Source organism: Serinus canaria, chromosome 10, assembly GCF_022539315.1.
Source record: "Serinus canaria isolate serCan28SL12 chromosome 10, serCan2020, whole genome shotgun sequence".
Classification (NCBI taxonomy): Eukaryota; Metazoa; Chordata; class Aves; order Passeriformes; family Fringillidae; genus Serinus; species Serinus canaria.
In genome coordinates, this window is record NC_066324.1 from 5809537 (window position 1) to 5835595 (window position 26059).

The following is a 26059-nucleotide window of genomic DNA, read 5'->3' on the forward strand; positions in this document are numbered from 1 at the left end:
ACCTGGGAAAGCTGCAGTTGATTTTTTTTATGTTTAAAACTTTCCATGGAGTAAGACAGAAAACACAACTTGTTCAGACAAGAGCATCTTCCACCAATAGATAACCTTGAACTCCATCAGATGTCAAAGGCAAAGTCAAATATAATTCTGTCTTGTTTTGGCAAATTGGAATTGCTTCTCTTCTTAAAAGAATTCCATTTGCATAAGGTTAAAGAAAAGATGGAGTACAAGGGTGTGGGGGTCAGAGCGATGCACATGTGGAAGGGAAAACAGCAGGAGGTGGAGTGTAAATATTTCTTCCTCAAATCATGTCTGATTTCTGTGCAAACTAACTTTCCTTAAAACATCTGTGTTCACTCAAGGTATGCCTGTATTTTCTTGTGAGGAAAAAAAATCTTGTGAGAAAAGAAAATCCACATTTGCACTGGCAAAAGGCTTAAGAAAAAAAAGATTCTCTGCTTCATTAAGGTTATAAAATCAGACTGCAGTGAATGCAGCTTGGTAAAACAATCAGACATTCAATTTACTACATAAATTCAGCAATTTCCACACTAACACTTCTACACTATTAAAACGAGTCTAATGATTTCCAAACTACTTCCCTCATTCTTGTGAAACAGAAACTCTTCCTTTCCTTCTTTCTCACCCTTTTATCTGCAAGATCTTACTACGCATAATTATTTCACAGGAAAGTGGTAAGAGACTTGTGATGGGCACAAGAATCAAACTGATGGAGGTAATCCACTTTTGTTTAAAAGTTGCCTGCTCTGAATGTAAAGGGCAAAACTCTCAGAACATTTGTATTTCAGGTGATACAAATGATCTCCTGAGTTAAATTCTCCAGAGTAATCCTGTCTTTGGATAGAACAGCTCTGCTTGTTGTCATCTTTTGCTATGCTACATATCAAATTCAGACATAATCTTCCACACAAGTGGCTACATGAACAATCTATAGGGGCTGCAGTTCTGTAAGTGAAGACTGCATTGTGCACACAACTGTATCACTTTCCTTTCTTTTAACCACAATTAATTAAATGCTTTCCTTCCTCCTCCTGATCAGTATTGAGGTCTACATCTCTATATTAAGACTCTAGTCCTGTACAGCTTTAGTTCTCATTTAAGACTGTTCTTCTCACTTAGAGCCCTCACCTATAGTTTCCTTTTCCCCCATTTTTTACTAATTTTGCAGAGAAATAGTACTTGAGAACAGTACACAGCAAATCTGGGATTAAAACATTTGTTCATCAGGGGATCACATGTTAAAATTTCACTAAAAGGTGCTGAGGTTAGCTTCTTACTAGCCATGGAGTTGTATTTTATTTTCCCAATCATAGTTAATCAAATCATGACAGAAACCTTTAAATACATATAAATACATACAAAAAAGTCTGTACACAACAGTACACTTTACCCCCTGCAGACTTCTTGAAATCCCTTCACAAAAGAGATCAGAATCATCAGAGAGTAGAGACAGATGTATCTGTGACTAATACTTGAAATTTCAAATGCCACAGGTGTCAGGGAAACAATTAATAAGGTCTTATTATGACTTATTCAATGGACAAATTTTGTTTTTTCTGATTCATCATACAGCCTGGTGAGATTTAAGTGAAGGATTTGGTTGCAGCCATAATGGGGATTTTACTGCTCCATCCCAGCAGCACAGCCTTTAAAACACGGGGTGTTTCTTATTGCAAAGACAGTTTCCTGGAGGCATTCATCATAGAGATATTGGATGCACTCCAGTCTCAGAGCTCACGGTCTTAAGTTTAGCAATTTTTGTAAAATCTCCTTCTTGAGGTAAATATGTGAAGGAAAACCCTTCAACGTTCTGCAGCATCTCTTTTTCCAGAACATATCCCCTAATGCAGAAACACTCTCTAACAACCTGGCATAAACAATGTAACTCTGCCTGGACAAATTCTGCACACGTTAACACCTTTGTTTATTCATATACATTAACATCCTCTCCTGTTTATAGCGTGCCTCTTCTCCCAGAGGACACAAAAAGCACTCAATAAACGTTACTAACAGTCCTGTGCAGACTAAATAGAGGGATTATTTCAGCCAGCACCAAAATGCAGCCAGCCCTCAGTGACAGAGCCTGCAGCTGAACCACTCAAGGCTGTGGGATTTTAAGTGAGGAAGAGAAATTGGACCCAGCTGAAACTCTGAGGAGACTGCAGGTAGGCTGAATGTAATAATTTAGCTTGTGATGTGCACTGACAGTGAGGGTTTGTTTTGTGATAGAAGGGTGACATGAAATGTTTCCTCACTAATTCAGAAGCAGACAAACACCCCAGGTGCTTGTGCTCAGCACCAGAGGTCCAAGGCATTCCTTATTCTACATGTTCCATGCTCTCCACAGACACTTCAGGTCCTGTTTCAAGAACAATATTTTACCTTGGAAACAAATTATGCCTGGGAGAAGTACCATATTCCAGAATCTTAAGGCATCCATACTATCTGAAATCCTGGGTCTAAAGGAATTAAGAGGAGGAGTCTTCGTGCTGCAAAAGTTGATCAGATTTGACTTTGCTGTGAGCACCTCCAGCTTCATTTAAATATTAAAAACATGCATATATTAAAGGTTTAACCAACGCAGTTGGAGGTTGAACAGGCTGGAAGGGACCATAATGAATTCTAACTCTATTCATAAATTGACCACAGAATTATTAAGTCAGATCCAGAAAATTTTGTTTTTTCCTTAAAGCCATGCAAATTATTTGAGGGCAGTTGGCTGCACTGCTGTGTGTAATGACCGAATATAACCCACAAACATTTTACTAAAGAATATTTCTTACAATGATGTTGTGAAATCCAGAAATCTCAAAACTCAACTTGGAAATCATGGAGACAATAAACATGGCACCTCATAATGCTGTTTTTCCAACAGAATCCTTCTCCAGATTAGACTGCATTTGAACCCTTCATAAAATATTATTTATAGGGTGTCAAAAAGTTTCTACACTGTAAAAACAATACTTGTTATTATGCACTTGGTGTTTACCTATTCTTGCAATTGCTCTTCAAAAACTAGTGTGTTTTTTTCCATCTTGATGCTACAGCCAATTTGCTCTGCTTTAGACAACAAAAGCAAAAAATTTTTTCTCCACATAGACATCAAAAATAAATTTAAATATGGAACCATGGAATTGTTTGGTTTGGAAGGGATCTTAAAGATCATCTTGTTCCAAACTCCTTCAATGGGCAGGGACACCTTCCACTAAACCAGGCTGCTCAGGGTTCTAGCCAACCTGGCCTTGAACACTTCCAGGGATTTACCCTGGAAGATTTACCTTTTCTTTAAGATAAATCTAACACACAGACCTCACCACTGCTGAATAGAATAAGCATTTCACGGATCATTTTTGCCACACTAAACACCACCTGCCAGAAACCAGGAGGAAAAAAAGTCAAGGGAAGCCTAGGGAAAAATTAAAATAAAGGGGAAAAACCTCAGGAAGTATTGCTCCAGCATCAGAGACTGACCTGAGGCAAGCTGCAAACACTGCTGTATTTCTTAACTCTAAACAGAGTATCAGAAGTAATGGAAGTAACTGTGAGAATGGAAGGAACAGATTCATCTTCAGCCACTTCTCCATGTGATGAGCAACAGCACTCAGCCAGAAAGAATTTCCTGCTCTGCAAAACCACAAACATTTGTAGAGCCAAAGGGCATTGTTCTTCTCAGTGAATAGTCTCAAACTATTTGAATGCCTAAAGTAAGAGAATGTTCTTATGATTTTCTGCTATTTAGTCAGCACATTGTGAAACCCTGGCCAGGTGAGAGCAGCAAACAACTGCAGGCAGGGTCCCCACCCTCAGGAAACTGAGAGTTGTGGCAATGATCCTGCCAGCAGATGAGCATGGACAGACCAAAGAGGGTGTCCAGCAGTGTGAATGGTTCTTGGTGCTGCTGCATGTCCCCAACAGCACAGATGTTGTTTGGGGAGAAGGGTCCACAGGACAATGCTGAAAGCCAAAGCAAGGAACACAGAGGTACTACTGAGAAAACAACACTGTACAAATTCAGAGAGAGTGGAATGGAATTAAAGAATCTTAGAAGAACACAGCATTGAAGTGCAAACAGGAAAAAAGGGACACCACTTTCAAAAGGAGCACAAAACTCCTGGGCTGGCTCCACATATAAAGATGTGGAGCAATATCACCACAAAAATACAGAAAAATCCTCCCTCTTGATGCCACTGAGCTCCCATAGTATTTCAGGTTTTAGAGGCAGCCTGGGTGTCTCTGCATCCAGATTTTGTTAAGTTGATTACCTGCTAATAGGTTTTTATAAACATAATGTAAACATAACCTGGAAATGACTGGAATAAGGACAGAAAAATATATTATGATGGTGGTAATGAAAACAAATGTATTAGTTTTAAAAAATAATAAAAATAACTTCATTTTTTGTACTTACCCCATTCTCCCCCCCGCCCAAAAAGAAAAAAAATGTAACTCAAACCCAACTTACGTTCCCAAAAGCTCCTCGTGCTTTTTGTTATCCTTTCTCCACACCTCAATGTCCAACATATCCTTCCTGTCAGAGAAGTAGTGAAAATCAAACTGTTCCCTCCACTGAGGATTTGCACTCTTACACAGTGTCTAGAAAACATGCAGTTATAATATTTACTTTTCTTAAACAGTACTTATTTTCACAGTAAATCAAAAAGAAGAAAAAAGAAATCAATTCTACAGAACAAGGCTGGATGTTAGAGCATCAAGTACTAATGTCATTCCAACCAAAGCTCCCCAGCCCATCTCATACAGTCTCATCTTCCTAAATATTCTCTTTCCTCCCTCTCAATAACAATAAATATACAGTTGTTATCTGAATGAATGGCTGGAAAAATTCCGAAACACAAGGTAGATCCCACCAGCTCCACGGTCATCATTTACCATCACACACTGGAAGAAACCAGGAATAACCCTTTTGAGGACAATCACCTGGAAACAGGTTTGAATGAATTAAGGAACCCAAAGCAGTGGTTTTTCACCCTTAAGCAAACAGCTCAGCCTTGCAGATTCACAACACATCTATGGACCATTAAAGAGACACATGAAAAGGGATTGTAACAGGGATAACATCTATTTATTCTAAAGTAACTAAACCATTTGTTATTTTTCAAAACTACTTTTCTAAGTAAAAAACATATCACGACCTTGGTTTGAGGTCTGATGTGAGGGACAGAGTGCAGGTTTCAGATGCGCCTACATCCAAATGTTATGTTCTGTGAACTTGCTCTGTACATTTTGTACAGGAGGAGGTTTCTTTTCTCCTCCTCTGCACTTCCAGTTCATGACATGCAGAGCTCTTGCTCTCTCAAAAGAGTATTATTTTAATTATAGCCTTTCTTCTTATTAGACTTTCCAGATGAAATGTGTATCTTTGGGAACCTCATTCATTTCTTAGACTCTTATACGTCCTATCTGTATACAGATAAACACAGCCTAGAAGAATAAAAATTAATATCAAAACCATGGAACATTTTATCTGTTCAGGGGGCAGGTTCTGCAATATGTAATATATTTTTCAAGAAAAGTACTTTAAAAGAATAATAATTCCCCTGCACTAGAAACCATTTCAGGTCTACTTTTCCAGCACTGCAACCCCAACTTCTGAATTGGCAGGGAACAAAACACATGTGCGATGCATGTAACTTTATTTTATTTCATATTAAAGTCAAACATCCATCAACATGATGAGTATGTTAAATGCACAAAACACTGATAACACACAATATTCTTAACTTGCTCTTTCTCTACTGGCATCAAAACAGAGCAAAACTTTAATGCTTCTGGTCTGGTCTCCTGATTCTGAACTCACTTTTTAAAAAGAGCATCAAGAATATTTCCATCTGAGGTAGCAACACCAGTAAAAAAAACACCAAGCCCTTATTGACTTCAGACAACTTAAGGAAATCCTTAATACTTACCTTGCTCTTGTATCTTTGATCCCCCAGTTTGAGGAGAATAAAAATCTCTGCCAAGCCCCCTCTGGGCATGTTCTTGCCCTCCAAGAGGGTGATGGTGACCAGCCCGTTCCACAGCTGGTTCTTGCGCAGCGACTCCGAGAGCCGCAGGTTCCGTGTGAAACTCAACTGAAATGCAAGGCACAACACGGAATGCTTCAAGACCCAAATACTTTCATGCTCATGTTAACTGTGCTAGGAAGGCACAAAAGGAGTGAGACACCATGCTTCCCTAAGGGTAAGCAGGCAATGGAAGGCAGTAGGATGCTATGGATTTTGTACCCAGCTGTACTATGGTCCCCGTTAAGGGACAGTGGCTCACTGTCACAGCAAAATCAACATGGTTTGGTTAAACCACCAGAGAAGTCACTTTCAGCTACCCTGGCTGAGCTCTGGCGAGAGCAGACCTCAAGCACTGAGAGCAGTCTGGTACTTTGGCTCAGGGAAAGGCACAGGAGAGCCATGGGGAACAGAACAGGGGAGAAACTAAAGGAAACTCTTAAAACCTCTCCAGCTACATCCATAAAAAGCAGGTCTGTCCTTTCTGGGGAGGCAGCCCAGGATCATAAAACCCACGGCCAGGTGAAAGGCTGAGCAGCATCTTCCACCTCCTCCATCACTCAGCCGCCTGCCTTAGCTCTTTGCTAACTTTGCTGTTCCTGCTTCCAGAAACTGAGCCCACGAATCAAAAATACTGATGCCTGCTGAAAAAACACTGACACCACCAGGCTCTTTATCTGGAGTTATGGTTACCTGGTAGCCACATTTGTTACCTTTGCAGCTTCATCTTGTGCAGCACGGCTGCGCTAACAGTTTGCTAACTGGCAATATTTTATTGGACAGAGGATGATTAAATAGGCCTTTATTTGGGGGGAGTGAGCTGGAAACATTAAAACTCAAGGCTATACTCTTCTTCCTGCAGTAAAAATCCTGCCATATTTTATTCTCCTGAAGCAACTTTTAACTCGCCACACTTTGGAGCTTCAATCATGTCATGTACAGGTGGGAGCAAGACGGAGGAGAAGATTTCACAAGTCACTTTAAAACAGGACGTGTTAGCTTTAAAAGCAAGTAAGAAATGTTGTTGCTAAATAAAACGATTGCAAAAGCACCTGATGTCTGGAGATTACTTTTTATGGATCAATTACCCAGCAACAAAATTCTTAAATCATAGGTGGTGAACTCACAAATTTTTTACTTGCTTTTTACTGGTTAAAATACCCAATTCTGAGTCCCAAAAGCATATTAATATACTTCTATTTAAACACCCCGTTTGGCTTTCCTGGCGCAATGGGCAAAAATTCCTACCTTTAAAAAGAAAATGAGATTTTGATTCATAAATCCAGCTGCAATGTAATTTCTTTTCTCTTCTTTTTTTTTTTTTAAAGTTCGTCTTTTGGGCCAAAAAGCTAAAGCATGACTGTTCCCATGGACATACTTCAAAGTCCCAGCAGATATACTCCTCCCTAAACACTGCAACTATTTCAAAATCCTTTTTATAAAAAAGGGAGTAATGTCCACAAGGGATCAAAGGGCATTCTACAGTCTGGCAATCGCCTTAGAAAAATGGCAGTGCTTCCATGAAATATGCCCTAAAATAATTTTGCAGCTTGGTATGTCCTAATTTCGAATTGGATGTTTATCTTGGAAAGGCTTCTATCTAACTTGTCCATAAAACAGCTCCACTTAGCTCTATGAGCCCTGTGAAAATGGAATCCAAAGCTGGCTATTAAGGGGGCCTGGAGATTGCTTCCATATGGCATAACAGCATGGGAGTGGAGGGCTAAGGCCTACAGCAGGCGCTGCTTGGCTTGAGCTCCCCATCTATCCATGGACACTCATTGCATTACACCATAACATCTGGATTATTGCTTGTAATGTCCCTGGGAAATATCCACTTCCCATCAAAGCCTTTATCTATCTCGCTTGTACTTTGAACATTTTAGTATTTAACATAGTCATGTTTGATGTGATGTACTCGCTGCTTTAGGAGCAAGGATTTTTCCCTCCCCCTCCTGCTCCTTCCTCGGAGGAGGAAGAGGTATTTGATGTTAGCTCGCAAAAAAAAAAATTAAAAAAATAAAAACCAGATGATGTTTATTATCCACGTTACAATTTCTTTTAAAAACAAAGCATCCAGCTCTCTTCAAAGCTTCCAGGCTGAACACAAAAGACAGTTGTTATCACTCAGCTTTCAAATCAAACTTGGATTCTTTTCTTTTTTTCATCCAGGCCAGTATTTCAGGGAGTCACTCAGCGTTGGGGACCTTCCTACCCCAGCTCTACAGCACACATAACCCCACCCTTGTAGCTGCTGACTTGACAGTTCAAAGGACTGTTGGGAGGTACCCAAACCAGCCTGGATCCCACACAGCCCCTGGAAAAATCAGCACCTGCACTCAGTATTACTGGAACACATTGCAATGCACCAACCTTGACCTCCTAAAACAGGTGGCCCCAAGCAAAGAGCCTCGTGCACCCCCCTTCTCTGGCTGTGCAGCTGCTCTGGGCTCCTCTCAGAAGAGGGGTGTGCTGGTCTCCAGATAACAGGACCTGCATGAGATCCAGCATCACTTGAGAGCATCCCACTGCAGAGTGGAGCCAAGATGTTTGCAACTGGTTCAGGGCACGGTGCTGACCTGCAGCAGCTCCACACAGGCTCCACGACTCCCCCCAGCTTCCCACCTCCCCCAGCCCAGCCCTGCCACTGGCACGGGGCTCTCTCCAAACTGAGCATGGGAATGCTGCTTGTCTTACACCCCTGCAAGACACAGCATATGAGGAATGCTTTGGATTTCCTGGACATGCCCAGGTCGCCCCCACAGAGTCTGCTCAGCAGGTCTGGCACATTTCCTGTGCCTCGCAGCACCAAAGAGCCCCTCTGTACTTGCTCTGTGGCCACCTCTCCAGCCTCCCCAGGTATTTGGCAGGCTGTTCCTCTGACCACCCTGATGGAAATCCCAGTGAAACAGGCAGTGTCTCAGATTCCACTCACAGTTTCTGGAAGGAAGCACGTCTGGGGAAAATCAGATGTGTGGTAGACCCACAGACCCAGGCCTTCAATGAGTCAACTTTAGTGCTGCCTAGGGAAGCCTGCACTATGGAAAATGCCTCCCAGGTGACAAGAAAATGATATTGCCTTATTTATTTTAGACTTACCTCCTCTCTGATACCCCACACCTACTCATTTCAAACTGATTTACACAGAGCTAATTGATTCAACTTCACAGCCTCCCTCTGAGTTGGCAAAACTACTGCAGAGCAGAGCACAGAGGAGCACAGCCTTTAGTCCAACAAAGTTACTTGGGCAAGACAAGCACTGAAAAAAACAAACCCTCCAAACACTCTTCCTTGCCACCAGCCAGCCTCTTAACCTGCCTTCACAACGGGACCAGAAAAGCCAAAGCCCTGGTCCAAACTGGCCAGGAAATGAGGACACAACTGCTTAATCAGTGACAATTTTGAAGTGCTTTATCTGTTCAGCTCTTATCTTTTGCTGTTACCTCCCAGGCTACTGATGCCTCCACACTTGGGTACTGCAGCTCCTCCCCTGCTGAACCTGAGCCCTTTCCAGCTGGGCTCCCACACTGGATGCCAGGTCCTTCAGCCCTCTCCTGCTATATTTCCCTGCAAGCTCTCTGCTCACAGTCTGGCTACATCCCAGACCCAAGCAAAGGTGCCTTGCCGAGGTACAGAAAAGTTGGCTGAAGCTGGGAGCAGGCCACGGGGCTGGAAATTAAGAAACACATGATTTATGATGGAAGCTGGCACATGTCCCAAGCACAAGGCATTGGACAAACTTGCTTATTCCTTCCCCTCATCGTTTCTGAAATCAAGGTGGCCTTGAAACCAGAATTTAAGGCTTTTCTCTAGACAACATAGAGCTCTGATTTTGGCTGGGCTCTGTGTGCAAATAAGCAGTAACACCATAAAGCTCACCTTTATGTGCAGTTCACTGCTGTAAAATGGATAAAAACCGGATCTAAAGACATCCCTCAAACAAGCCAGCCCGGAAAAAAAAAAATCAGCAACAAAAAACAGACAATAAGCACTAAAATATCCAGAGATCCTTATTCCTTAGAACTAACCAGATGCTTTTTAAGTTTAAGAACCATGTCCACTGTAAAATCTGGAACTGTAACTCATCAGATAAGAGTAATCTCTGAAGCAAAAGTATGACCTGGTGATAGAGCAGGATCCTGCCACAAAAGGACCAGAAGATGGTTCTTCTCCCAGCTTAGAAAGGAAGAAAAATTTGCCCAAGAAGCATCCTATAGCTCTGAGCAGAAAAATTAAAAATCAATGTTCAAATCAGCACTCTCAAAATCTTGTTCCTAGTTTCAAAATGAAAATAAAAGTTTCTCACATCAACTTTCAATTTTTTATGACATTCTGGTCCTGGTTTAAAAAAGAAGAATGAGCAGGTGGGCTATATTCTGCCTTCACAGAGCCAAACACAGGAGCTGAACAAGAATGACAGAGCTTTGGAGGGGAAAGAACCGGCTCATTGACCCATCTTCACAAAATCCTTTAGGAGCTCCAGTCTCCCTGATAACTCCATTTGTCCATAATCTCCCTCTATAGGCACCCAGCAAATCCCCTCTGGTGCATCAGGGCTGCTTTCAAATCTGTCTCTTTTCCTGACACACACATACATGCCCCAAGTTCAAACTTGTTTTTGAAGCAATAAAGAGATGCAGAAAAATTGTACATTTAAATGACACGGCGAGGTGGCCAAGTGTGAAGTGAGCCCATCTCTCCCATCCTTCATTTAAAAGGATGAGACAGGACAACAGAAAGCCTGCTGCAATCCCTGTGAAGAGGTCAACGTCAAAACTGGGCCACGTAATTTGCCATTTGAGAAAACAACAACACACAAATAGGAGGACTCTTCGGACCTCTCCTCATTAGGCAGAGAAACCATTTCTGCAAGAGGCAGTTTCCCCTTGGGAAAGAGGAGAGGGCAGAGGGAAAGGCAAGTGAACCAACACGAGATTGGCACCACGACGTGTGACCCTGTGGCGAGCGAGTCCCCGCGCTCCGCGCTGCCCACGGGGGATTGGGGAGACAGCCAAACACAACGAGGCAGACAAAAATGAAACCTAACAGCCCACACAGGAACACACCAAAAAAAAAGGAGAAAGGACCGTGAGGGATTTTCCCCTGTGATGAGATGCTTGAGGAGCCCTTGGGTCCGGTCAGCCTTTCAGCCAATTTATTCAATCAGCTTAAGCTATCAAGGTGGCAATTCTGTCGCTTTTGTTTCAGGACTGAACTGCTGCAGGTCAATCCACCCCAAGCAGACCTGCTTATCTGCCTCCTGGATGTTCAACACTTAAAGGTTATTCAACTGTACAAATGCTGGAAAGAGCGTGCAGGGCACTCAGGGTGAGACTCAAGCCACCCGGGACAAACAAGGGTAGTGAGCATCAGCATGCTGGGCTCCAGCAGAGAGCTACCAACTCCCTCTGTGCCCCAGAAAGGAAAGCAGAACAGAGGGGAGAGCATGTCAATACACAGATATGAGTGAATATATTAATGCTGCCTAACAGCATCCTCTTCCCTTTGCAATGCCACCCTCCATGAGGAAAAGAAGAAAGCCACACTCTGGAAAACAGCTCCCACAGAGGACAATGCTGTTCTCAGCTCCCATGAAAAATGAGGGATCTGAATGTGCTGCCCATGTCTGGGGAATCTGCCCAAATATGCAATGATTCCCTTCCAGCAGCAGTGAAAAATATATACTGTGTAATAATCAAGAGACACCTAAATCATGCAGTTCAACAGCTCTTGCTCCAAAATGATTTAAAAGACCATACTGAGTTGCTGGAATCCTTCCTGAGTACTCCCTGTAATGACCATGAGGCTACTGGAGCTGGACTGGAGATCTTGTGCTGACACTGGTTTTGCTGCTGTCTGAAATGCAGCTTTTTCTCCAAAAGGCAAGGGAGCTCAGAGAACACACATGAAGAGAGCACAGTATCCACAACAGCCCACATGAGCCCTGCTGCCAGTCTGACATGGAGCTGCAACAGGTACCAGTGCCATCAACATTTGGGGTAAATTTGGGAAGTCAGCAAGAATCCTGTGATTAATGTGAAAAGACTCATTTAGGACACTGATGTGCCAAATCTGCATTAAGACAACATAAAATGGTCAAATTAGAGGATAATCAGATTTCTTTCATGTAGGCAATACAGATTAAAAAACAGCTGTGAAAGTTATATTCATTTTGTCCATCCTTAAAATAAGTCATTTTCCCTGTATTTATAGAAGAGGAAAAGCTAAATATTACAATAGGGGTCAGCTGCAGTTCAGCACATTAAAAAAAAAATTCCCAGGAAAACTATTTCAAATAGAAAACTTTTATTTGCCTAAACCTGGAGAGAGGAAATTTAGATGTTGCTCAAATGGAAAGTATACTGTGTTTTCCTCCTGCAACACCCAACCAGAGTCAGCTCAGGAGCCAAAAACCAGACAGAGCTCTCTCCCATTACAGAGCTCTCTCCATTTCCCCTGCACTCCTTATTCCTGTATCTTTATCTCGTCCAGTAGCATTGTTTTCTACCCCATCATACTCTCTGGCTATTCTTCCATAACCTCTTGTGCCTTCCCTAGACACCTATATTCCCCATGCACACAATTTTTCTTCCCAGCCTTTATGTTCTGCCACAAACTGCTAGTACTGCTTCCACAGAGCAGAGTTTCCTAACTAAAGATGGTTATTGATGTACAGTACTGGTGTTTTAGTGCAGTAGCAGAATCAATAAACCAGGAAATACTGCTTTGTCAGATTTTTTCCAGCGCATGCTGGGAAATATTTTTTACTGCCTTTGGATGGTCACAGAGGTTTTCTTTAGAGATCACACTGGAGCATGAACTGTGTCTTCCCTAGGAAGAGCTGAAGCTCTCCTACCCTCTAGTGACTGGAACAGAACAGAGCACAGGGTTGAAGCTTTTTTCCTTTCAAACAATACTTTCACGTCTCCTAAATCTGCACCACGCTTCAGCATCTCTTGATTTTATTTTGAAAGGTGGTAAGGCATGAGACAGAGTCTTGAGAGCTGAAAGGCTGACAGCTAATGGTCCAAAAACATGTATGTAAAAAAATTATACAAAATGCAATGAGATGTTGCATAAAAGCAAAAAGAAAAACCTAACTAAAAAACCCTATACAAATAGGGGAAAAAAGGCACCCCAAAACTTCCAGTAATAGCAACCAAACCAGAATTTTGGCTATTCTGAATAAAAAGAATCTGAGTTTAAAAGCCAACTCCCTTTCCCAGGTCCCAAAGCCAACCAGCATCCAGAGACAGCTGTGTGAAAAAGATGGGGATCAAGCAACACTGACCGAGCCAGGGCACAGTAATTTCCAGAGTTTTAGTTAAAAACTGAAGTGATAAGCTCTTCAGTTTTTCCATCACTGTCTATCATGTGGCATTCAGGCATTCCTGGCAGCTCTCTGCTCCAAGCACTCCAAAATCCCTGCAATCAGAGCTCCAAAGGCTGTACTTTGCACTTCTTCTATTGACAAAAACATTCTTGCTGGCACAATACCTGAGATGGTTGGCTCCTCTACACAGCACACCACAGTTGTAATGAATAAAACAAGAGGAGGTTAATGATTCAATTTATTTAGGCACAAACCGATAGTTACAGAGGGAAAATATCATGAGAGCACACTCATCTTAAGAGCCAAATTCTGCTTTTCAGAAACTGAGACTGTATAGCTCTCAAGCTGGGTACTGGGGCTTGCAGTGTCTGTATCATTGTTATTTACTCAATAGCAAATTAAAGCTTTACAGAACACATAAAAAGCCACAGTCTGCTTCCTGAACAAGTTAAAATCTAATGCAAAAATGATACAGGAATATAAAAGTAATGGAAGCCTGCAGGGATCCTACAGGAGACCAGGGGAAGTAAGCTACACGGACATGTGGTAACACACAAATCTTGGAAATCCTGTTACAATGGAGGTAATGAAAACTCCCTGCTCAGCCTCCATCCCAAGAACAAAAGGAATTTCAAAACCCACAGGGGCAAATAGAAGAAATACTGCCTCACAAAATTCCACCCATGGTGAGAGGCAGACAGGAGAGCCTGGTTTAACTCCTGCACCAACCACCACCCAGGTGTTCTGAAACAACTCAACCCCTCCGCAGCTCCTCTCATTCTGGTTGAATTTACACCCCTTTCTTTTGTACAGGAAGTTTTTCTCTCTTTCTACAGCTCTTTGTGAATGGGGTCTTAAATTCACTTGCCACTAGGTATTACCACGGCACCTACAATTAGAAAACAACAGCAATTTCCCATCACAATGAATAGAAAAATCAAGAAAGCAAAGGTTACCACAACTATCACATTGTGACAGGTTGCCTCTACAATTCCGAGTTTTCCTTTGTTTAGACTTCTGTTTCAGAGGAGTGCACAGATTTTGGGAGGGGACCTTCATTTTCTTTAAGTAAAAAAAAAAAAAAAAAAAAAAGGATTACCTTGGATGAAGTTCTTTTCTTTCGACTTGACCATCTCTGTTCATGAGTCCCCATTATTGTACCAAAGAGAATCCAGGGAAAGGAAACGGGTAAGGAGTAAAATGGGGAAAGTGTTTAGTAAAATAATTCAAACAGAAGCTTGTCAAATGAGTTAGAAAAGCCTATTACAAAACAGAGGGCTAAATCTACAATTACATCTCCATCTACCTTCCGTGCTTCATGGAACATAACAATCAACAAACTCCAAATACCTGCATTGCACCAAAAAAAAAAGAGCCAATAAAAAAAAAGTAATTGAGAATAAAAAGTGGAGGGACCCAGAGCCATTAGTAAGAAACATGGCTTATACTTTTGGTGCCATCTGGTTCTACTGTAAGCTAATTTAAAAAGGGGGAAAAAAATCATCTTGCTGTTAAGTGCTAATGTGGACAGAGCTATTTCACTGTTCTGACTCCTTTGGAAATGGCTGAGCAATCTGCATTTGAAATATGAGGGCTTAAAACATTGTCTTTTAAAAAAAATTACAGCGTGCACCAGCTCTTCTATCATCTACACTCTGAATGTTAACTAAGCACCCAAGAGAACCAAAAGCTGCTATTTAAACCAATAGGCTTTGTTTCTCTAGCTAGGTCCACTTTAGCCCAGGCCTTAATAAAAATCCTAGAATTCCTGAGGTTCTTCTGTCTAAACTGACTTTTTTGCTAAAGAAATTTTACATTTTCGCTTCACCCCTTCCTGCAATTCAGTAACACATGCCAACAATGCTGACTGTACAAGTGAGAGCGGAGTTCGCATTCCAAAGAAAACCCATCTCATATTATAGACATACAAATACACCATTATTTTAAACATTGTCATTAGGCTTTCAAATAATCACACAGTGAGGTAAAATTAACTCTATCATTACCTTGTTATTAATTAAGGCTTTACAATTCTCAAAAAGGCATCTATTTGAAAAATAAATAACAAACCGCAGATATCCCACGTTAGCTTCTTCTCATTTTGCTTTCCAGCCCCTTGAAACATTTATGTTTCTATAAATAATCCTATTCAGTCTGGAATTCCATACCTATAATTCACTAAAGTGCTGTAAACAAGTTTCATATTCAGTTTTACAGAAAACTTGTAGAAATATTTTCCCCTCATATATATTACACATATTTAAAACTAGGTCTGGTTTTTAAGACAGTCCAAGTAACTGCCTGATCTTGGGCATTCTCCACCCCTTGCTGGCCAGGAGCAGGATTAGTTCACCAATACTTGTGTGCTGTACACACTGTATAAAACACCGGGAGAAAATTTTAAAAATAGAAGCAAAAAAGCCACATGCAGGACCTGAAATTAAAAAAAACTATCAGCTTCAGTTATGGTGCTCCCAGTCTCTGCCCAGCTTCTCTGGGTTTCTAACATCACTAATGACCACATTTCTGCATCAGGAGCCAAGTTCAATTAACTCAGTGAAGAAACTGTCAGTGGGAAGATCAGGGTTTTACAAGCAACCTCCTCCTCTCAGCCTGGTGCTCCTCCACACGTCTGGGGCAGTTTAAATCTTAACATCCAAGCTCAATTTTTAGATTCCACGTGGATAAGTTTTTTCATTGTTTAAAAAAAAAAAAAAAAAAGGAAATATAACAGCTTTTCTTCAGCCTGCCCATTGAAGAGCTGGACACACACCCAGAGCACAGGGAGCACTGCCACAGTGCACATCACAGTGACAAGACAGAAGCATCCAGCTACAAATGTCTACACAACTTTAACCCAGCTAAATACAAGGATTTTTTTTTTTAAGTTATGCTCTATCTCGATTTCAATATTGAGTCTCAGAGGATGAAAATAAAGGTGGCATTTCCCAGTAAATCAGATTATGCCAGCTCTTCTTTTCTCCCCCCTACAGATTCCAGCTATAAATTTGATTTCCTAAGCCACTTACATTTCTCTTGAAGTCTCCTTGCTTGACTGCTAGACTCAAGTTTAATATAATCACTCCCATGTCATCTTCTAAACTGTTGGGATCTTCCAGTTTTAAAACCTGTTCAGTAGTTCTACAGCAACAAAAAAAAAAAGAAAAACAAAAAAGTTGTGCATTTATTGACTCCAGTTAACTCGAGTTGATTATTAAAGGTCAGGCTGAGCTGTGCAAATTTCAGCTTCTTGTCTGAAATTCCCAATATTGAGTTTAAATGTTAAAATGGGAAATCTGGAGAGTTCTTTCTTGGTTCTGACAAAATACACCCCTCTTTTATTAATGCAGCACAGTGTTCCTATAGCACTGCTCACTACTCATAACTCCATATGCAGGTACACACTGAATTAAGTTACTACTACCTCCACTACACAGAGAAGAAGAGTGACAGGGAAACTCATCCAAGTGAATCTTCTAATATTAATGGTTTGTGTTTGACTCCAGAGATATTTATTCTGCCTGCTTTTAATCCCCGTCCATGATTTTGTTCCCTTGCTGAAAACAGGAATGCTGGTATTTACCTGGTGGCACTATCTCATGGACAAATTAACATTTCTAGAAATTCAGATACAACAGCCACAGGAGCTACAACACCCCCACATAGGGAGAACTCATTTCCCCCCAAAAAAAGTCATCGCACAGCAAGGGAGTATAAAAGAAACAACTAAAACTTGAATTCCTGGCTTCCAGCTCCACACTGAGCCCAAGCATCAGCAGCAGACAAAAGGCACAGGGCTTGCCTCGGCACTAAATCAGGGCCAGATGCAGCTGCTGCAGGCAGGGATGCATGAGGGGGAGGCTGGAAAAGGGGCGCTGGCAGCCGGGAAAAACACTCCTCAGCTCCAGAGAAAGGCACCCTGTGGGGCTGAGGACAGGTCCCAAACCTTCTCCCCCTCTTCCTTCTTCCACCTCCACAAATTGTCCTGGTGGAGCTCTCCCTAAACAATGCTGCACACAGAAATTCTTAGTCCCAGAACTGGGCTCTGTCCAGGTTGGATTTGAATCCAGTGCATAACGCCGGATAAAAACCTGTGCAAAAGATTTATCTCAAGTGATTTCTCTTGAAATCCCCGCTCTTGTGTCAAAAATAAGTTTTCACAAATAGAAAAACTCCAAGCCACAAAAAAAGCATTTCACCACTTCCCTCTGTTTCTCAATTCAGCTGCATTAATAACCTTTAATTAAATGAACTGTTACCTATTGAGTTCAAGGTCAGTGAGCGCCACAGATGCCGAACCCATGAAGTCTGAAGAGGTTAAATCACGATCGTACACCTGGTGGCAAAATAAGACAAATATTTCCAATTTTCACATCATAAGCCAGTTTTATCCCAGGCGATGAAAGAACAGATATTTTAAGCCCTTTCAGTTCAATTTAGTATTTGAAAGATCAAAGCTTAGATATAATTCAGGGATCACTTTCCATCTCCCTGCTTTAATTTGTATTTTTAGCTAAATATTTAACCAGCATTTTGAAAGTATCTTCTTAATATTATGTAAACAGAGACATGTGTGCTGCTATGGATTGTGCCTGCTCCTTTATACTCCACACGACAGCATAATGAAACGCTGCACAAAAATCAGGTACTTGTGCTTACAGATGTTTTAGCAATTAGTGCTCACAACTGGTAGCTTGTGGTTCTGGTAACTGTAACGTTACTCATAACCAGAAAAGGCTTTGCTACTTGTCACGGCTGCATCCCACGTAATAATTCTGTGCAGCCCGGCCAAATTGCACTCCTAAAACGTGCTTCTGAAACTGCCCTTGGCTTCCCTGAGTTTGCACAAGCACAGGGGGAGAGAGAGAGAGAGCAGAATTCAGCTCCACGGCTTTAAACAGATCCAGTCAAGGAGTTTTATTTCAAACTTGGGTTTTTGCAGACAGAAAGCAAAACATGCAAGTAAAATCTGGGAAAGACATATGTGCATTTTAATTTGAAATTGCTGAAGCTCTTAAACCGGATTGTGTTTTATGCCATGCTGCTACAGCGAATAAAAATCAATATGTTTCTGAAGTTGAAAATAATTGCTTAAAAAAATATTGGGCAGCCTTTCAAAAATTTGAGACCAAAACTTACCTTGATCCAGAGGTTTTGATCGAGGGTCTGTATGGGCAGCACAACAGTTTCATCCCAAACTGGGTTGAGGTTCTTGTAGACTACCTTACTTTTATAAAGAGTTTTGCCATTCAGTTTAAACTTCACGTACGGGTCACTTGTACCTGTGATAATTAATTTAAAAATAGATTAGCATCAGCATCATATGCAACTCGACAACCTTAAATGATATTTTCATAAAATAATTAAAAACAGTTAATTGTAATTACAGATACATGTATATATTTCATTACCTATATAAAAACTGCTCATTCATACAGGAAACCTACAGACAGAACGAGAAAGTTGCCCGAAAGCAGGCAACAAAAAAAATCTTCATTATTTGCTTGATCTCTGATGTTTTATTCTTAAGAATACTAATTGTTGTTTAACAACTCTGTTAAAATTTTAATTTGGTAAAAGAGCAAACAGAAGCAGCACTGAAGCACTATTTACAGGCCAACTAATGACACAGTGGAAGAAAGAAAATGTGATCCTGTGACTAGGAATATATTCAAAGGACCCAAACTCCAAAGCATCGTAACTGGGATAGGAGCTCCAAGGAAACCAGTAACAATAGCTAAAATACCCGTCAGGATTTCATCACTGGTGTCACTTTGCCAATTTACTTAAAACCCAATCTGAGGTTTGAGTGAGAAAAGTAGCAACATTATTCATCAGCTCAGGATAAAAACCACGCAGAGAACAGACTCTGTAAAAAGAAGCACTGTCCAGGTAACACGTTTTTAAATCCAAGTGGCACAATTTGCCAGGGCCATAATGTCCCCTGTTTTTATGGAGCAGATGTCCATGGAAAGAGCATGAGGCTCGTGCCACTCGGCAGCAATAGTCAGACTTGCATCTGTCAAAGGAAAACAGAAGAGGGAATCAACTTTTTATTATTGTTATTAAACTGGTGGCATCTGCACCAACACCAACCCCCGTGCAGGACACCAGGTAAGAGGAGGAACAAGGCACAGGAAGGATTTAACTAGAGGATGGTTGATTTCGTTATTCATACAGACTTGGCAAAAAAAATCTTCACAGGCTGAAAATAAAGGGGAAAAATGAGATGTAGCAGCATCTACAGTTAACTGAGCCTAGGTGCCGTTCACCTGTCATATCCAGTATTTTCTGTATTGTGTGTGGTAGGTGGAATTAAACTTCCCTCCTAACAGTTCAGTTTGATTAGAAGGGTAAAGGCTAAGGTGGTGGTCCTGGCTGGCCCCAGCCTGCAGTGAGGGCTGCTGGAGGAAAAGACTGATTTCTACAGCAGACTTCAGAGTCAGAAATAATGTGAACCTGTCCTCCCTGGTTCCCACTGGCCTGACAAACACATGGCAGACCAGGATAACCCAGCCTGAGCAATACTCAGTCTTACCAATGATTTGGTGCACCTGTGAGGATGTGAAAAATCCATATTTAAACATCCAAAGCTCTCATTGGTGTTATGTGAAGACAGACTTAAACTCAAGAAAAAACAATCATGTGTAAGCATCTATTTGGAATTACACAGCACTGTAAAGAACTGTGCTTCTGGGAGACAGACATAGTTCTAAGAATTATAGAAAGTTTTTATTCTCCTTTAATTTCAAAAGGGAAGAGTTGTAGAACCTGGTCCATTCTGTGCATAAAGTGTGTTTCAACCCCAGAAGGAAAATATCAGTTGGCTTTCAAATACTGTCTGCAGCTGATCCTTTTTCTGAAATATAATTGTTGAAAAAAATCACTTTTTTTTTTTTGTTAAAAAAAAAAAAAAAAGCTGTAGACTTCTTAAATAGAATTTTCTTCTTCTTCTCCTCTAAGAGAGACTAATAATAAGGGCCTGATGGAAAGCCAGCAAAGTCAGAGGGCAGCTTCTCATTGTTCCCAGTGGGTTAGGACTAGACCTTTCCCTAAAAATTTCTCAGAACTATGATTATACTCTTATACAAAGCATCCAGCTTAAAACCAGCACAATGTCCAGGAGTGGGAACACACAGATAGATCACAGCCCCACGGTGTGGGGGGGCATCAGTCCTCAGAAGATGCAGAATTAAGAAATAACAGCACTGAGCCCTTTGGTGTCACTTCAAAAAGATTTTAAAAGACCAAAAAAAGGCAAAAAATCCCCTGACTTTTATTTCCAGGGTAAGCTGGACAAAGCTGCATAATTAAAAGTAAGAATAATAAAAATGTCCACAACCTATTCTGTGCATGAAATAGCAACTGGCCAAGACAAGGAAAGCAAGTGATGAAATGAAAGCACGAAGAGACGATGGAGGCAGGTGGTTTATGGCCATAACTCATCTGCTTTTGGCACAGAAAACCCATGAAAAAGGACAAAACCTGAAAAGAGAGAGAGAAAAATAGGAGATACAGAATAAAAGCAAACAGCCAGCAAGTTCAATACCAACAAGCAGAAAACTCCAAGCCCTTTCTCTGAGGATGGGAAGCAAGAAGACTATAGCTAAGTAAGCCTCCCAATTGCATTATTGCTCTGAAAAGCTTTCCAGGTTGTTATACAGTAAAGGAAAATAAAAGGTGGGGGGGGAGGGAAGGGCTGCCCAGCATTGCTCATGCCAGCCAGGCTTTAGTGATCATGCTCACGTATTTATTTTTTATAAACTCTTCCTTTATATTTACACATATTTATATATAGAAGCATACATATATAAAAGGAATTTATGTAAAAATAATATGTATATATATAAATTAATTTATGTAAAAGGAAAATATATTTTGTTTACATAAAAATACATATTGCACATTTAAAAAAAAAAAAAAGTGATGGGGGGGGGGGAAGCTATAATAAAAAGAGGCCTTTAATTAAATAAGATTGCCACTCTGGGATCAGGCCTTCATGCTTGTCAGCTTACTCTCAAAATAAACATCTCAAAGCGGGGCCTCAGTGGTGTCACTTACTCCAGCAAGGCAGCCTGGGTAATCCCTCGCTATCTTGACAGCTCCATAATGTTCCAGCGGCTTCACGGGTGAGCGGCGGCACCCGCGCCGCGGAAAATATTAATGCGGCGAATTAACGGCCGGAGAGAGGGGGGCGGCGGCTTACAAAAGCCACACAAGGCAAAGGTGTCAACTTAGCACCGGTGTTAATTGTGAGGGAAAATAATTGTGGCGGGGCGGGGGGTCCTGCGCTGCTCGCCTGTCGGGCTGTCACGGGGGTGACATCTCAACTAGGCGGGCGAGGGACGCGGCGGCGCGGCTGCTGCGGCCTACAAATGGGCACCAGCAGCTGGATTGTCACCTGGGTGAGGGGACACAGAGCAGCTGGGGGTTGGTGGTGGTCACTGGGGGGAAGCTGGCGGAGAAATGTCAGGATGGACATGGCAGCACGGGACCAACCAGTGGCAGGCCCTGGGGGCCAAGTGGCATGGGAGCGCGGCTGCCGCGGCCTACAAATGATGGCAGCTTTGTGCCACCCAGCAGCTGGATTGTCACTCAGGTGGGGGGACACAGAGCACCTGGGGGTTGGTGGTGGTGGTCACTGGGGAGAAATGTCAGGGGGGATGGATGTGGCACCATGGCCCCCAGGGCCTGCCCCAGGTCGGTCCCAAGCACAGCTGCCACGTCCTACAAACAGCAGGATGGCATCTCTGCGCCACTCAGCAGCTGGATTGTCACCTGGGTGGGGGGACACAGAGGACCTGGGAGGTGGTGATGGTCACTGGGGTGAAGTTGGTGGAGAAATGTCAGGGATGGATGTGGCACCACAGCCCCCAGGGCCTGCCCCAAGATGCTAACGTAGCTGTCTGCTCACAGTGTCTGGTTCTGGTTTCCTTTAAGACACCCCAGATTGCATCCAGGTGACCGAAATAGTTGACAGGGAATGAGAAATAAGCCAGGTGGGCAAGCCTCTCCTGATGGGATGAACAGCACAGACTGCAAATTACTGACTGCATTTGAATGCAGGGCTTGAAGCCTTCTGGATTCAAGCTCAGAAAGACGTCTGGGTCTATTAAAAGCTATTTATAAGAGACAATCTACAATCTAGGCAGAAAAACATAACTTTTTTTGAAAAGAGCCTGGTGATGTTAGAGATGAACCAGTCTAAAAAAAGGGTTTTTGTTTATAGTCTTCTTTTAACTGTGACAGAAATGGATAATTTTCTGAAAAAGCCAGACCAATTAAAAAAAAAAAAAAAAAAAAGCTTTTTAGCATCCATTTCCTAGTGAAGGCAACCAAATCAACAACTTTTAAGCACGTGCATGCAGGCTCTTCTGAAAGCAAGGTCTCACTCACATCAACAGCAGTATCAACAGGGGAATGGATTATTGTTAAAACCAGCTGAGAATTTTGCCCCCCAACAATATCTCTCTGGTGGGGAAAGCAAGGGGCTCTGAGGTTATTTGGATATTGTGCAGTAAAACAAGCAGGTTCTCACACACTAAAATATATGGACAAAATATATATAAAAATCCAGGATAATCTACTTTTCAGCCTAAAGCAAACCAAAGAAAGGGTAAAAAGGAAAGTTGACCTCTTAAAAAAAAAAATCATTCCATCATCTAGGCCTCTTCCCCCATAAGAGAAAAAAACATTCATCTTGACAGCGATGCACCCTGGAATTCCGCTGCATAATACCAATGTAATTTCTATTTTCTTCCACTAACACTAAGAAGCAATGAGTGCAGGCAGACCAGACATCACCTAAAACCTGAGAAATTTTCAGTGAGCAAAAAGTTGTTGGGACAGAGCAGCAGGAGAGGGTTTAGTAGCCCAAGAAACGAAACTGTTAAAGGTGTTTTTAAATGGATACTGCTGCCCTCTAGCAGCTACCGAGAGGTGGATCACATCCACTGCTTCAGAACGAGGGAGAAAATAACCCAACAAACCCAGAAGACCCAATATAATTTCGAGCCACACACTGTTTTATGGGAGCAAACTTACTGGAAATGTAGCATATGAAACAAGTCTCATTCCATAAATAAATAAATAAAAATGACCACCAAATTGCCTTAACATCTTGAAAAAAATCAAAGAGCAGTGTGAAATATAACCTAGACCATCATAAGTTTTGGTTAAAAAACTAAATTTTAATCTGAAGAAGGAAATTAAGGATTTATTTTATAGGCATGTAAAGAATAAATATCTGCAAATCTTCCTAGAAATAGAATTACTGGAGTTATTTACGACAAGGAGTAAAAGACGTTCTAAAATAGAACACACATTTTTCTTTTTAAGTGGAAAACCACTACATCCTTGCAGAGAAACAGCCGAGATCAAGGCTTAAAGGGGAAATCAGAAAAAAAAAAAAGTATTCTGCTGGCAGGAAATTCAGGTGATTTTAGAAAGTTTTGTCCCCAGCTAGTTTTATGTGGCCAGATGGAAATGAAACATTGCTTGGAAACAAGAAGTCCCAATAGGTTCCAAGGGAAAATAAAACCAACCAGAAAAAGAAAAACACACACAAACCTAAAAAAAAAAAAAAAAGCCACCACAGAAAAACCCAATAAACCAAAAAGACCAGAGAAGTGTGAAGAAAGTGTGCAAACAGTTTAAGGGAAGGTGAAGGAGGGGAAAAATTGCCTGAACTTAATAGAATGAAAGATGCAGATATAGCACTTTCTATTCAAGACACTTCAGAAACACCAAGAAAAAAAAAAAGTAAAGGAACTAAGAAAAACCTACCAAAATGCCATGTGACATAAAGCACAGAATTGTCTTTGGTAAGAATTAGTCCAACTGAACACTGCTTTAGGCACTGGCAGAGGCTCCAAGATCTCCCTGGAGCTTTCTCTTCTGCTAAACAACCCCAACTCAGCATTGTTTCTTGTATTCTGAGTCTTCACCCAAATAAAATCTTCTTAAAGGTGAAAGATGCAGTGTGAGCTGCTAATGCAGGCAGGTTACCCCCAAGACTCAGCTCTGACAGCTGATGGAGCTAAAACAGTTTAAGAAACATGGTTTTTAAACTACAATTCTGACACAAGAAGAGTCACAGGGTGATCTCTGATCTCCTCCTCTGCTGTCATTCCAACATCTCCTAAATTAAAACTACAAGGATGGAAAGACATAGAAAATGCTTTTGTTTGAACTCCTCCAGACACCTAAATTGCTTTTGTTTGAACTCCTCCTGTTTTTCTGAGGTTCCTATCTCAGGGCATTCCTTTCCCACACCAGTGCAGGCAGGATGCTCACAGGGATCACTGTGCCCAAGGGCAAAGTTTCAGGCACTTTGCACTTCCAGTAACTGGGCTTGGCACAGTCAGATGCTCTCAGCACAAGCCCTTGTTCACATCAAAAAAAAAAAAAAAATCCAAAACATCCAAAAAACATCCAAAGAAAACATCCAAACGAGTGCTCAGCACCATCCAAACTCTCAGCATTTGTAAATTAGCCATGATTACGCCTTTCAAACAGAAGTGTGAGAAGTTGCCTAATACATGGCAATAATTAATAAATCTGAAGGCCTAATGATCTAATTGCAGATACCCTGAAAACAGAGAAAGTCTAAATTAATCAGCATGTTTGCAGAGAGCAATTCAGCCTAATTGCTCTGAGCATTTGCTTTCCAAACAATTACTTGCTCTAAGCTGACAAATACCCAGCAGAGCACACACACATCCCTTCCTCTGGCACTCTGGTATCAGCACAGACCCAGGCAGTGAATCACAGAATGATAAAACACCCTGAGTTTGGTAAAACCCACTGGGATCACCAAGGTCTAACTTCTGGACAGCCCAGAGCTACAAGTGGTGGGTTCCTGGAGGCTCACTGCTGCTGGAAGTTAAAAGTGTATGTTATTCCACAACTTTCTTCCCTTTTATTTTGTCCTTGGGAGGCTGATCTCTGGCACAGGGAGCCCCCCAGGACCCTGTGGCAGTGGGGGCTGTGGGATGTGAGAGCAGAGGATGATGTGCTGGGGACAAGGAAAGCAGGATGCACCCGTGGAGGTGTTGCATCTTCTGCACTACTGCACCTCCCCTCTCTCCCTTCACACTGTCTCTATCATGAGAGGAAAGGAAGGAGAGGAAAACCAAAGTGCAGCAACAGGAAACAGACCAAACCTGAAAGGAAGAAACAGAGACAGGGCACAAAGGTCCCCTAAGAAAGATCTACAAAATAAAACCAGGTAGAAAAAAGACACACACAAAGTTCAGGCTGGAACATGTGGTTAAAGGGGAAAGAAAAAGAAAAAAGACACCAACCACAGCCACATCAGAGAACTGTGTTTCTTGTAACTACACTGTTTAACAGATGGAAAATGAACTTTAAAAGCACAGAATTTGGAAATGGGAGGGGCTTCTCACCCTCAAAAGTGCCCAAAAACCAGTTTCTGTTTACTCTTGCAGCACCAGAGCTGGGTTTGCCACCTGAAGGAAGGCAGCCCTTCCTTACAGCTGTGGCATCACTTTGTTCACTGCTCTGGAAGGGTGACTCCACCAGGAGCAATGTGCACAGCCAGAGCATCCCAGTGCCAAAGGGGAGCAGGACCTTGGAGATTTCTTCAGGGTGACTCCACCACAAGGCATTACCCTGCCCTGTGAAGGTGAACCACCAGGTGGAAATGGGCTCCAGCCTCTCCCAG

At 41.8% G+C, this 26059-nt stretch overlaps 1 protein-coding gene across 5 annotated transcripts in view; it reads right to left on the reverse strand.

Moving 5' to 3' along the window:
• MCTP2 (multiple C2 and transmembrane domain containing 2) overlaps positions 1-26059 on the reverse strand; it is a 128507-nt gene that overhangs the window by 65813 nt on the left and 36635 nt on the right. For 4 of the 5 annotated variants that reach the window (XM_050978380.1, XM_050978379.1, XM_050978382.1 and 1 more), the window contains 6 exons: positions 18514-18656; positions 17634-17710; positions 16404-16515; positions 14474-14509; positions 5946-6110; positions 4484-4614 (listed from right to left, as the gene is read on the reverse strand). In XM_050978380.1, the coding sequence (XP_050834337.1) occupies positions 4484-4614; positions 5946-6110; positions 14474-14509; positions 16404-16515; positions 17634-17710; positions 18514-18656 (664 nt within the window). Of the gene's footprint in view, positions 1-4483; positions 4615-5945; positions 6111-14473; positions 14510-16403; positions 16516-17633; positions 17711-18513; positions 18657-26059 lie in introns of those variants that run through there. The other variant, XM_018913957.3, reaches the window with a different exon arrangement.